At 38.4% G+C, this 14163-nt stretch overlaps 1 protein-coding gene across 2 annotated transcripts; it reads right to left on the reverse strand.

Annotated features, from left to right (window-relative positions):
* Positions 1 to 129: 129 nt before the first annotated feature.
* Positions 130 to 11649, reverse strand: pkd2 (polycystic kidney disease 2). Of its 2 annotated transcripts, none has more exons than XM_042485610.2 (15): positions 10733 to 11649; positions 8803 to 8916; positions 7667 to 7800; positions 6455 to 6705; positions 6122 to 6346; positions 5143 to 5371; positions 4160 to 4330; positions 3871 to 4052; positions 3663 to 3783; positions 3475 to 3573; positions 2827 to 2948; positions 2590 to 2707; positions 2302 to 2462; positions 1950 to 2097; positions 130 to 1114 (listed from the first exon to the last, which is right to left on the reverse strand). In XM_042485610.2, exons 1-15 carry the CDS (start codon positions 11154 to 11156, stop codon positions 914 to 916), a joined length of 2700 nt encoding a protein of 899 aa, XP_042341544.2. In that variant the 5' UTR covers positions 11157 to 11649; the 3' UTR covers positions 130 to 913. The 2 variants fall into 2 exon arrangements, with proteins under 2 accessions (XP_042341544.2, XP_042341543.2); XM_042485609.2 differs by having other exon boundaries at positions 2302 to 2465; positions 10733 to 11648.
* Positions 11650 to 14163: the final 2514 nt, after the last annotated feature.

Genomic DNA, 14163 nt, shown 5'->3' on the forward strand with positions numbered 1-14163 from the left:
TGTCTTTTATAAGGACTCATCTTTAATATATAAAGTATGAGTGTTGTTTATATGTTTAAAAGGAAGATCATGTTTTAGATCCTTTTCCTTAATCATAATCCAAACCAGAGAAAGTATCACAAAACAAACTTTTATTTTAAGAACATTTTATTTGGCATAACAGATTAAAAAATAGAAATATAATGTAAAAAAAAAAATAAGGCACAGAGAAAACAATAATAAATGCATGGGTTTCCCATGAACACTAGATGCACTCCAAATCGAAGTTTGTTTCAAGTTACAATATTTATCATAAAATGATAATAACATATTTAATTGGAGGCTTAATTGATGTACAGAGGATGAGTAAATATGACAGAATGTGCCACACTTTTACCTACTGTGTGTTAAAATGATGAAAACATAATCAGCACAATTAACAGTCATAGAAATGCCTTTTTGGTATTTGTGTAAATGCTGCGATGTGTGGATACAGTAATCAAAAGCAGGTGAGCATTTTTCTCAAGTAATACTAAAATCATATGCTGTGTATTCTGAGTACGACTGAGTATGGTGGCAGGATGGTGTATTATATCAAATACTGTGTGTAACTCTGTGATGTAACACTGTACTGTAATTTCTTCATTATTCTTCAACCTCTTTCACACATTTTGCTGTTTCCTTTTATCATCCTGTTTAAGTAATACTTGATAAAAGCTTAAGTGAATACCTTTAGATATCTCACAAGAGACCCTCGCTCAATCTCAGTGCATTGAAGTATTTGAGGTGAGGTGCGTTTGATTTTGTCACCTCCTTTGTAACTGTATTTTCTTCTACAATAATGGTCCCACATCTTCAGTTACTCGTACCGCTGCAGGGAAACTTCCGGAGGAGAGTCTCTTGGCAGAGTGGAAAATTCTTCACCAAGTCCTCCTCACACATGGCTGCTCCCGTTTGTGCTTGCGTCGAGGCCGTCGGTGGACAGGGAGGAGGACGGGCGGGGCCGTGGGCCGACAGGAGTGGCTGGCTGTGGGTGGCTGACCTGTGAGGCCATATCATCAGACTCCCAACGCTCCAGCTCCTCCCTCACCAGCCGCTCCATCTGAGCGTCTATTTCCCGTCCTGCACGCTCATCCTGACAGACAACAACAGATTAAGTTTGTTTGTTTACATGAACGGAAGAATCCGGTTTACGCAGGTTATCTGACAAAATGAGCTGATGTCACCTGGTTACAGTAATCCTGCAAACACAGTACACGCAGCAGGACGGTATGCCCGTTTCTTCTCATCTTTATTGTGGCATGGCTTGCTTATTGTTATTTTATGAGTGATTTGAGATTGTGCTTATTTTAATTTATTTTGTGTGTGTATATATCAGAGGGTCGACAATGAAGTGCAGCTTGTCCTGTCAAAAATGTGTATCAGTTTTACAAACAGTCAAATATTCAGCAGTGGAAATCGAAATATCTAGTCATAGAGGCTAGTTAGTCGAGTTTTAGTTTTAGTCAGACTTTTTTTTTTAATAGAAGGATGTATCAAGTCAGGGTGTGTCATTAAGACTTTTCAATACCACTTTCAATTAAATTTAACAACAAATTTGTGATGTGAATACACACCAAAAGTGAAAATATACTCTTTCCAAGTAAACCTGTTGATGTCACTTCAAAATGAGGAATAACACTGATACTCTTTGTTTAAGTGTAGAAAAAAATGAACTGATGTCGAGGCTCACTAGCAAGGCCTTATTTTAACAATGCAGACACGTTGAGCGATCTGAATGCTTAGAGTTGGGGGAAACGGGCGTTGCACGCATACAGGGGTTATGTTGCTGTTACCCTGTTGAAAAGTGTTTCTCATTCCACCAACACCAGTAATTTTAGCTGTGTTGAGACTGAAAAAACATTTAATATCACAGCTTTATGACCATGTTTTAACGCGCCGCCACTGACTGTGTCTCCACTGCTCCTCACCTCCATGACTCCGTCCAGCAGTCGGCCCAGCACATCTCTCCTTTTGAGTTTCGCTCTCTCCATGGTCTCCAGCTTCACGATCACAGCGTCTATCTTGGACACGATGCTGCCGATTGAGTGCTCCATCCTGTCCACACGTCTCACCAGCCTGAGAAACACAGAGCCGTTAGTTATCATTGTATCACATGTTCTATGTAAACCTCAATGTATAACTAAGTATATAAACTGTACATGTTTGATTTAGACCTGAGGCTGCCTTTTATTTTTATTATCAATCAGTGATTACTTCAGCTTTCATTCACTGATTAACTTGCATGTAAGTTACAGTATAATAATAATAAAAGATCCATACACTTGAAACTCCTCATAGGAGACGCCCCCTGAGCTGCTGCCGCGACGTCGAGAGCTGTGGCCGCTATCCTCGTCATCGTCTTCCTCCGAGTCGTCCTGGGTACGAGGGAAGCTCCGCCCGCTGCTGGGTCGAGTCAGTGAATTGCGTTCAAGCTCCAAGTCCTCCTAGCGAGCGAGCAGAGACACACTGAACATCTGCAGGTGTTGTGGCTGTTAACTACCACTTGTGTGCAAGGTATGCTGTGTTTTTCCACGTGTTGCTGCTGTTGCTGCTGGCATCTTCACTCACTCTCTCTTTCTCCAGGTCGTCTCTCATCTGCTGGTGTTCGTGCTCCGTCAGCTCCTGGTCGCCGTCGTGATCGTACTTGGCAAAGATGGCCTGGATCTCCGCATCCGTGTGGCCCTTTCTGAGCAGAGAGAAAGGTAAAAGCATACTCAGGACATGTAGCATATCCATTTGACATTTACAAACTTACACAAATATTACAGTAGCTTAGTTTTTAGCTTTATTTGAGATTTTCTTCACCCTTTAAGATCCTGGCGGAGTTCATCAAAGTTCAGTTTGCCGCCAGCCTGACGCAAACTGTCGGAGATGTCATCTACTGCCGTCTTCTTCAGTCTTAACTTCATCAGAGCTTTGTTACAACCCTGAGAGAGAAGAATACTTATATTTGGACTCATCTGAAGAAGTCTGTTACAGTTAAAGGTATTACACAACCGACACTTATGCAAACTGGCAAACATGTTCCCAGGATCAGATGCCTCCTGCTCCCACTGTCATCAAGATAAATTCACTCTGCATCACATGTTTTGGAGCTGACAAATGCTGGGCAGCACTTTGACTTGAGACTTTGACTTAAATCAGAGGAAATTATTTCAGTGTTATGAAATATATCAATTTCAGGTAAAAAAAAAAAAAAAAAGCCAACCACTCCACTAACACCTTTCCTGTCAGAAACCCACATTTTCTGATATTCTTTTTCTTTTCTAATATCTTTTCTGATTACATTTTCCCAATATATCTGTACCTGTAAAGTGATACAGCCAGACCCAAAAAATTGCAATATTTGGAGTAGCCTCTGGAGCTTTTCTGCCTTTATTTCCATGGTGGCTGCTATTGATTTAAAGGATTTAATCTGCCTGGCCAACATGAATAATACATGTTCTTCAATACCTTCTTAATTAGATCGGTCATTTCCATCTCAGACCTCTGCTGCGACATGTCGGCTTTCACCTCAGAGTACGTGTCATTGATGATGGCCAGGAACATGTTCTGAGGAGAAAGAATGAGAAAAGGTGTTCTTGTGTTAGTGAAGGGTCGTATGTAAACAACGTGAACAAACGTGACTTCCCTCTGCTCACCATGAGAATGAAGAAAATGAAGAAGACAAAGGTTGTAAAGTAGATGGGTCCGAGCACTGGATTCGCCTCCTCTATTTCTGAGAACTCAAAGTCTCCCAGAATGATACGGAACTGAGTAAAACTACACAAACAGAAGCAACATTTTTAAACAACATGAAACATCAGTTTTCTGAGATGTTTGTACACTTCTGGACTTTGAATTACATACATGCTGGCCTGGAAGGTGCTGAAATCGTTGACTTGGGTTCCAAACACCAAGTAAGCGAGCTGAGCGTACGCCAGGAAGATGATGAAGAACATGATGGCAAATCCCACAAGGTCCTTGGCACAGCGAGACATGGTGCCGGACAGCTGACTCATTGTCTTGTTGAAGTTGATGAACTTAAAAAGCTGAGCATATAAGATAAATTATCAGCATCAGTCAGTCAGTTTACAGTATTGGGGTTCTACGTCTGTGGTATTGGGCTCATAATGAACCAAAAGTTAAAGATTTATACCTTGACCCAGGAAAAGAAGACGATGACTGCAGCCACATTGTTGAACTGGACCTGCAGGTTGGCCAGAGGCTCAAAGCTGGGGTGAGCAGTGTGATTTTCCAACAGGCCTTTTAGCAGGTTGCTAACCATGGCTGTTCTGGTTATGTTCATTATAATAGCAACAACACTCAACTGGAAAAAAAGGGGCACAAAGAGAGAACAATAAATTCTGTCAATTTTGTTAAAACAACTATGAGTTTACTTTAGTCTGGGTTCCCAAACTTTCTTTAAGATTTAGGGGCATTTAGTGGCAACTAGGATTGCAGATTGCAACCAGCTGAAATCTCTCCCCGTTATAATTCCTTCAGTGTTCATGGTTGAGGAGGTTTATACTGGAAGCTATTTTATCCGCAGAGGTTTCTTTTTCTACGGTGGCCGGCGAGAGACAGTTTTGGTTTGTCTCTTGTGGGCTACTGTAGAAACATGGCAGTGCAACATCTCCTTTGATGAGGATCTGCTCCCAATGTAGATATTTAAAGGCTCATTTTAAGGTCACAAAAACACATTTAGGTGATTATACACTGAAGAAAACATTCTTTTTATATTACATTCAATTTCTGCTCATATTTTCCCCCAAATCATACACACTAGACCTTTGAACATCAAATTCAAGGACTTTTCATGGACTTTCCAGGCCAAATTAGCCCAAGTTCAAATTCCTAACCCTAACCCTAACCCTTTTTATAATGAGAAGAAGCAGGCTTTATAGAAGCTCATAGGCAACATTTACACACTGTTACATTGTTATAATGGCAAAAAAACATCAATTTCTTTTCTTGCAAGAAAAAGATAATCAATTTCAATTACCCATGTGTCTATTTACATCTATTTTCAAAAACTTTCAAGGCCTTGACCCCCCCCCACCCCCAAATTTACCAACTGAAAGGAATTTCAAGGATCATGTAAAACTGTTACATGATCCCAAATACAACTTTGATACACACCACAACTATGAGAACATCCAGGCAGTTCCACAGGCTCTTGAAGTAATGCAGGCGGTGGATGCGGATCTCCAACACCTCCTCCACCACGTAGTAGAGGATGAAGAGACAGAAAGCCACCTCACACAGGCCCACAAAGTAGTCCCAGCTGGACACATAACGTATCAGACGCACTGTCTGGAACTGCCAGGAGGTCACCACCCCACCAGTGGCAGGGAACTCCACCAACAACCTGACCAATGCATCAATCCATACAAACTGTTAGCTGTTGGCTATAAATCAAAATAAAGCACATGTATGTAAGACATGATTCACATAATCAGAAAGGTATTTTGTATTTTGACTGTAATGGCTATAGAATAATTGATTAGTCGACTAACAGCAATTTAGATCATGAATTAATCGTCTAATTAATTTATTAAGTTAAAAATACCAAACATTTAGTGCCTCTGATTCCTAAAATGTTGGGATTTGCTCCCTTTCTCTGTTACATATTGTCAGACAGAAGAAACAATGAGAAGAAGTCACTGTGGGCTCTGGCAAACTGTCATGTGCATTTTTCAATATTTTTATTTTTTTATTTTTTTTCTCTGAAATGAACTGTAGAAAATATCTCAAACATTTCCAAAAGATTATAAGAAATGAAGAGCTAGGACCCATTAGAGAATTAAAATATCTCAAATGTTTCATCTGCAAATTTTCAGCAGCGAGTACGCTTAAATTTTCCCCAGAAATGTATCCTTTAGTAGTTTTGTTATTAACGTCACATAAACCAAACATTGGATGTTAAATTGAGAGCCTTCTTAATGAACGTTTTGCCTCTGCAAAAATTATTTTCAGTTGCATTTCATTCCTACTGCCATTGTTCAGTTATTATTTTGCATTCTTTATACTCCATACCATGTAATGCATCTGAAATCTCAAGATAATCCCAGCCCTTGATCACATTTTGAATGGATCTGTTGTGATTGATGAGTCTCACCTGGCGATGCAGAAAAGGTTGATGTTTCCGTTGTAGACAGAGAAGTCGAGGAACACCGCTCTGGTGCCTCTGTCCAGCCACAGATGGTCTTTGAGAAACTGCAGCTGGGCTTCGGACTCCTCTTTCGTACGAGATAGGTCTTGGTAGTATCCTCCGCCTCCGTATTTAGATACCTGGCCCCAATAACTGCTCCCACCCATCTCGCTCTCTGCTGTATACACCCACCTGAGAGACACCAGAAAGAAAAAGGTTATGGATGTAGGTATATTTTGCTCTGATCTCCTTAAAAATGTAACGCAAACAAACGCTATCAAATTAAAGGCATGGACTTACGCAGTTCCATTCTTGGGTCCGAAGGAGGCCGTGTCCTCATTGGTCGGGGTGTACATGTTGTAGCAGTCCTGAACCTCGTCTCTCAGATCTTCATGGATGGAGCAGGACTCGTTGCGTACTTTGACCTGTCGGAGCCGCGGCACTCCGAGGAGGAGGTTCTCATAGTAGATGAGACTCTGGTTCTCTGGCAGACTCTTGTTGTTGTACCACACCTCCCAGTACATGCCTTTGAGGAAAGGTCCCTCTGTGAACTGCACGTGTAAGACAGTCAGGATTAAGAAAAGCTCAGACAGAGGGTTTCAGGCACAGTAACACTCTGAGGGCTCATATCTTCATTTTAAAAAGTAGTCTTTGTTTACTACCCAAAAGACGATTTCTCAGAAATGTACCATCGTGTCTACTGTAGTTGATGAGGTCTGTTATTCAAAATCATGAAACTAGTGTCTATTTTACATAGTTCAGGTTCAGATAGTTCAATGTATTTGGTGATTTTTCATGTAATACAATGATGTTGTCATAATCTAACTCTAGACTGATGTGTTTGAGGCTTATAAGTACTGCACTTATTTTCCTATGCTGAACCAATACTTCATTTTAAACATATTTCTACTAAAACAGAAGTATAGTTCTAAACTGCATTTCTCATATGTTTGCATGAAAAAAACACCAATGTACTCTGTTTGATGCCAGTATAAACTCTGGTATCAGTCATCAAATTTTGGTTGATGACTGACACCACTCTCATATCTGCAAGGTTAAAATGAAGCTACAGCCAGGAGAGACTGAGCATAAACGGAAAACAGGAGGAAACGGCTTGTCGGGTTCTGTTTGAAGGTAACAAAGTCCACCTCTCAGCATCTCTGAAGCTCAATAACTGAGTGGTGCTAGACGAATTCTGTTACATTTGAGCAGAGCCAGGCTAACTGCTTCCCTGTTTTCCGTCTTATTGATAAGTTAGCAGATGGTTATCTGCTAGCTGTAGCACTGAATTTAACAGACAGATCTAGGCATCAATTTTCCTATCTAACTTGCAGCAAATAAGAAAAACAGTGTATTTCCAAAAAACTATTTCTTTAAATACTTGCATTAAACCTACAGTACTTGTGCTGAGGCGTCTTTTCCAAAGATGTAAAACAGTAATACAAATTATATTAAAAATATAAACGCCACTTTAGATCCCAAAGGAAACAGAAATGACTTTTGACTTTTTACCTTCCAGAAATCCTCCATGGTCGAGAGGCTTCTAAAAGTGGCAGTGTCCCCGGCAGACAGCGGTGTGTCCAGGAAAAGCTGAGACATGACTTTGGTATAGTAGTACATATTGGCGCTCACCATCCCATAGGTCACTGCGGAACAAATCAGAATATAACAAAACTACTACTGAGATTGACATTTCTATTAGCATGTGTTACAATGCAGAATGACTTTTGTGCTTTTCTTCACATCCAGTGTGACACTCACAAAAACTCAAAATTACATCAAACTAGTTTGGTTCAGTTTATTCTATCCCCTGTAACATTCAATATTCATCAAGGAGCAGCTCTGGAAACTGCATTTAATAGCTGCACTCTGCCTGGCAGAATATGCCTCAATGCAGTCTGCCAGGAAATCATTTCCTGACCCACCCTAAACCACAGTTTGGCATTTTTCATTGCAGCAGAAAGAGAGAAGAGAAACTTTACCATAAGTTTTCTCATCACACACATCTCAAATGTGAGATTTTCATCTTTTTTTTTTGCCAACCCAAAATGTGGCCATCATATTTGCACTGTAAGCCATCTGACGAGTGTCAGAGATTTGATTTTTAGCTGCCAAAACCATAAAGCATTCACTGTGAGCATGGAAAAATATCTTTTCAGCTTCAAGAATGGTGCCCAGGCAGCAAATTTAGTGCCACTTTTTAAAGCGCTCTCTCAGACTCACTTGGATCAGCTGTCGGTTCAGTTCAGTCCAGGACTAAGTTTTAGGCCACAAGCATTTACTTTGTATGTGTGTCACCAATATGATGCACATATTTAGGGCATGTTCCTTAAACCAAGTGAACTTCTCAAGATATATTTACTCCATAGAGCCTGATGCCCTCTGCGTGAATATGTTAATAATTATGGTATAGTTTTTACAGTTGTTATTATTATACTTACTTGGTGGTCAGGTAGTCCAATCCAGTCAATATCACCTAAGTATTCACATTATCCAAGTTTAAAATGGCTTTGCGGACACCTGACTCCTGTTTGGTTTATTTCTCTGACAAATGTTGTTATCACAGATGAGTCATTTCTGAAGAGCGTGCTGACAAACCTTGTGCATAAATTTCATGTCGTTTTGCAGGATTCTGAGTGTTTACTTACAGATACAAATGGTGATAAGGAATGCGATATATGTCATCATCTCCCTCAGTACGTTCCTTAGGTACCTCTCTCGACTGCTGTCACTGTCCTCCATCAGCTCTGTGCCCCACAGAACTGCAAAGAAAAAACAATGATATGATAGAGACATGATTACATAAATACTGCAGTAAAACTCAACAGTGTCTCCTGCCTTTAATTCAGCTTTGGAACGAGAAAAAGCAGAAATACAATGGCTACACAAGGGAATCCCAAATATATAAATGTTAGACCACAGACCTTGTAAGAAAAGAGATGTTGGTAATCTCTTTTTAAGAAACACTTAAAGGTCCCATATCATGCTATTTTTCAGGTTCATATTGTTTTGGTGTTTATACTGTAACATGTTTACAAGCTTCAATTTTCAAAAAACACTCATACTGACTGCCTGAATACACCTGTTTTCACCCTTTGTCTGAAACAGTCCGATTTAGTGCCTGTCTCTTTGAGCCCCCCTACAGATAAATCCTAGCCTGCTCTGATTGGTCAGCGTTCACAGGCCTTCCCATCTGCGCTCACTGCGTCTTTGCACTGTCATTGCAGCCGGGGTATGACCGAAACTGTGCTGTAGCTGCAGTTTCTACCCTTATATAGTATAATTGTGTCATCACAACTTGACTGAAGTCCTAACGGCTCGTTTAAAGGCACAGTCTCTGAATACGGACTGTGTGCACTTCTCTGTAGAATGAGTGTTTTGATACTTTCCCGGTACTTATATAGCACCTAGACGTGCTTTACAAAAAAAAGACATGGGAATCTGACTTATTAGAATATGGGACCTTTAATCAAAGAACTTCTCATTTTTTTCACTTTATTGTATGTAAATTGCTTCTGTATTTATACATATATATATATATATATTACTAGAATTTGTTTTACTTAGTTTATTCTTGTCCAGGTAATGTCTTCGTTACATACGAGCTCTCCATTTGTTTTGATGTTACATTTGATTATGTCATTGTTCATTTTGATTTGCTGCCTTGTATGAAGCACTTTTAACCTGGATTTTGAAAGGTTCTCTATGAAGAAAGATTATTATTGTTGTTATTGTTATTAACATCATTATGACATTTCTAAACGCAAATGTCCTCTTTATTTATAGTATGAGTGAACCTATGACCCTAAATCAGTAAAATAATTACATATCTAGTTGACAGTGAAAAAAACCTTGATTCACATTGCTAGGCTTGAACAACACAAACCTGAACCCTGACTAATGTGTTTTTATACACTGAAAAACCTGACAAGTTGATCTTACTCAAGAAAATCTGTGGAACTGATTGTCTTGAAAAATGAAAGTAAACATAACTTTAAATCTTAATTAATGTTTACTTTGCATCTAAGTGTTATGTTTACTTGAAATGTAACTATTTACTTAATTGTGTGAAGTTGTTGCAACTTTAAAATGATGTGAAATTTCTTTGTTCTTCAGTAAACCATGTTAGTCTGCTGTAACTTGATTATGACAAAGAGGATTTTACCAATGATTTTTCTTACCATGTGTAAGAATATACAAATATGACCAGCAGAATACAGATAAATATCACAGTAAAATTGGTTTATTGAAATTACTAAAACTTGGAAAGATTGATTTAATTCAACTAGTCATTTCTAGGTTTCAACAATTTCACAAAATCAAGTAAATATAACTCATTTTTTAGGTAAATTTAACAATTATATATCAAGTAAACATAAATTAAGATAAATAATTACAGTTATTTAATTTTTTACAACAAAAAGTGTCCTGGATTTTTACATTTGATTTTATTTATTTTTTGAAAATCAACTTGTCAGATTTCATTGTGCAGCCTACACCATCATGATGTTACTGATCTGTAGCCTATATAATTGATGCACTGATCCATGAAGTATAACATAAGAGACAGAGACTAACTTCTGATTTTTTGGAGTATCTGCTTCATACAGCTGCGGTGGTCATGTCTGTCCTGCTGCCGGGCATCCACAGTCGGGGTCGGGTACAGTCCTCCGCGGGGGATGTGGGTGCTGCTGCCCGCGCCGGTGTAGCTGCCCAGGCCGCTGCTGCAGCTGCTGCTGGAAGCCGTAGACACCGACCTCCTCCCGGGACTCGCTGGAGGCCAGTCGGCTTCCATAATCTCATCCTCGGGCTCAAAACCCGGGTTGTCCCGACTCCACGCTTGTCTGGACGGCGGGGACGGGGTGCCTATGACTCCTCCGAGACCGAGGTCTTGATGTTGGATGTTCTCCATCTCTATCCCTTCGCTGGAGTCGAGTCTGTGCGGCGACCTGCCAGGCTGGCTCTGCGGCAGCTGCTGCGGTCGGACTCGGGATGAGCTCATGGTCCAGTTAGCTGCTAATTTTTATCCGGAGTGAAGCATCTAATAAAGTTGAACGTTGGGCAGCAGTTATGTTTATAACGGCTGAAGCATGTCGGGTATTCGGTTCAGTTACTCAACCGTTGAACGCGTAAAAACAAAGCAAAAGGATTTTGAAAAGTTACCAAACAACTCGCTAAAATGTACACGGAAAACGTTAAACTACATGTAAAAGTCACTTTGGAGACATTTAAATAACGGTACGCTGCTCCCCAGCCACCGTTTGTAGTTTTCACTCTTGACAAACGGTTTAGAAAACTTTCCGTCTGGAAAAAAACGACGTCCTCCGTTAAAAAGCGATGCCCTCAAAGTGTTTAAAGTTGTTGCCTAAAAAAACTGTGTAAGCTGTTTAAACGCCGCTGACTTCCACGTTAAAAATGCCGTGTTTCTGTGGAAGAAGAAAGATACTTTTCTTGCCCCAGGACAGCCATCTTGTTCCTGAACTGTTCTCCTAAAAAAAAAAAACCTCTCCAGCTCATTTGTGTGGGACTCAGATTTCATTTGAAGTCATGGCGTCGCAATAAAGGATGGAAAACACCTCTGTGGAAAACATTTTTCTTCACTGACGTATTTTATTGATAAATTAACGTCTTAAATGTACAGTTTGTAAAGATTGAGCTCTGGGATGATTTTGTTGATTTTTAAAGATCTGAATTAAGTTTCCTGAAAATGATAGTTTTCTGCTAAAGCTTTTTAAAGCTTTTTTTTTTGTTGTTTTGTTTTTTAGTTTTTGCGACGATAAAATGTAATGCTGTATTTAGGTTAGATGAACGTAACCTACTTGGCGTTACGTAACCACTATATGTTTGGGTCAGTGGTTGCCATGACAACAAGGTATCGTAACAGAAGCTCATTCACAAGAGGCCCGTACTCCAAATGCAAAGGCGGCTATGAGATTTATAGTGGGCACTGGCCAGTTTAGGGACTGTACTTTATTTATAAGAGTAGGGAGATGACTGGAGTGTGAATTTTGTTTTGTTTTTGTGTTACGAAGTCCCTTTTTAATGTTTTTTTTAATACAACAGTGCCATTCTGCTCCAGTGTGTATAACCTGTTGATAGTTGTTGAATTCAGGTTATATGTATGTGTGTGTGTATATATATATATATATATATATATATATATATATATATATATATATATATATATAACCGATTTTTCTGGGTTAGGTTTATAATTTTTTGTTATCCCACCTGATTTCCAAACTCTTTTAAAATAAAGTCATCAACTCAGTAATATTAATACAATATCTAGATTTTCTTTGTCACGTCAAAGTCAAATTCAAATTTAAACCTACCCTGCTCAATAGCCTCTTTATTTAAATATCCTTTTAGGCTGAATTGTGTAAAATGTCATGCAGTGCAGTGCAGAGGTTCATATAATTGTTTTGTTTTTTTTTTCCCCTGTATTTGATTCTTGATATTAATTAGAGCAAAAACATATATATGACATATGCTTCTTTCATATTTTTAAAGTTCAAGGGTTTTATTTCATTGGATGTTGTAATAATATTTTTTTTATTACCAAAATGATGGTGCATCAATTGTTGTCTTTAACAGACATATAGGAAACATTAAGCTTGTTTTACCACTTGGTGGTGCTCAATATCCAGATTTGTGAGAGCTGAGCTAGTCGCGAGATTACTGAAAGCATATGCATCTCCATTGTTACATTTATTTAAATCAAACTGTCCCTCAAAACAAGTTATTAAAAGAAAAGAGCTATATTTCACCATTATTCCTTATATTTGTTCTTCACACTGACAGTCTCTGCAGCAGCAACAACATATTCATGAGTTGAAAAAGTAAACTTTCATAAATTTGGAAAAGCTCAAAACAAATCTGACATGACCCATGTCAAATCTGACATGACTGGAGTTATGGTGTGTTATTATCACACTTTATGATGAGTTTGATTATCTGCAATCTGGAAGTGCCTGTGCAAAACCAGGGTAGGAGATGTACCAAAAGCAGTTGTGTAATGTGTCAATACATGTGTAAAGTAGCAATACTTTGTTACATTACTTAAGTATTTTTAGGGAGTTTTTATGCTTTACTCTTAGGTTTGTATCTTTCCTCCTGGAACTGAAAGCTCACTTTAAGTCACTCAGCTTAATTAATAACAAAAAAGTGTCAAGCTTTGGAAAATTATGCAACTTTCTTCACTGAATCCTCTGACTGAATGTTCTCTCATAATTGTATGTCTGTACCCCTGTTTATCTTTCTTTTTCTATGTTTTGTTTGGTTTCTTTTTTATTCATTTACCCATTTATTTTCCCGTCTTCTTAATTGTCTTCACATGTACACTTATACTAATCTTTTACTAATCTTTCAGATTTGTATTTTTTATTTTTTACCTGTACCTTTTACCTGATTTTTTGTATATATTTGATTTCAGTGCAGTCAAAATCAGGAAAGCACTCAGATTATGGTATTTTTTATTATTGCTACATGGACGTTTTGGGCTAGACACCCTCCTTAAGCATGTACATATGGAAATAATACAAAGAGAACCCACAGGTGGAGTAAGTTCACACATGAAAACACCTACAGTGCATCCCCGCAGAGGAAGCCAACAATTTAATAGATAGATAGATAGATAGATAGATAGATAGATGAAATAAGATAAAGTAAGATAAAAACAAAATTAAAAGAAAAAATATTAGGCATATTTTTTTACCATTTGTTTTCCACATTTATATATGCATCTTTCATAGATTTTTTTTTTTTTTTACCTTCGCAGTACTTTTTGCCTGATATTTGTACATGTGTGGCTTGTTAATTTAAAAACAAAAAACAAAATAGGAATATCTATGCTGAATATGTGTGCAAATTGCATTACATATCACGTACAATTACACATGTATCAAAATGTATTTGTAGCATAAAGTTTTCTGAGTTGTAGCTGAGCAAAAGGAAAAATAGAAAGTATTGTGAAAGACAACGTAAGTGTGATTATCAGTACTACTACA

The sequence above is a fragment of the Plectropomus leopardus genome, chromosome 3, assembly GCF_026936395.1.
Source record: "Plectropomus leopardus strain MGB_pleo_1.0 chromosome 3, ASM2693639v1, whole genome shotgun sequence".
NCBI lineage: Eukaryota > Metazoa > Chordata > Actinopteri > Perciformes > Serranidae > Plectropomus > Plectropomus leopardus.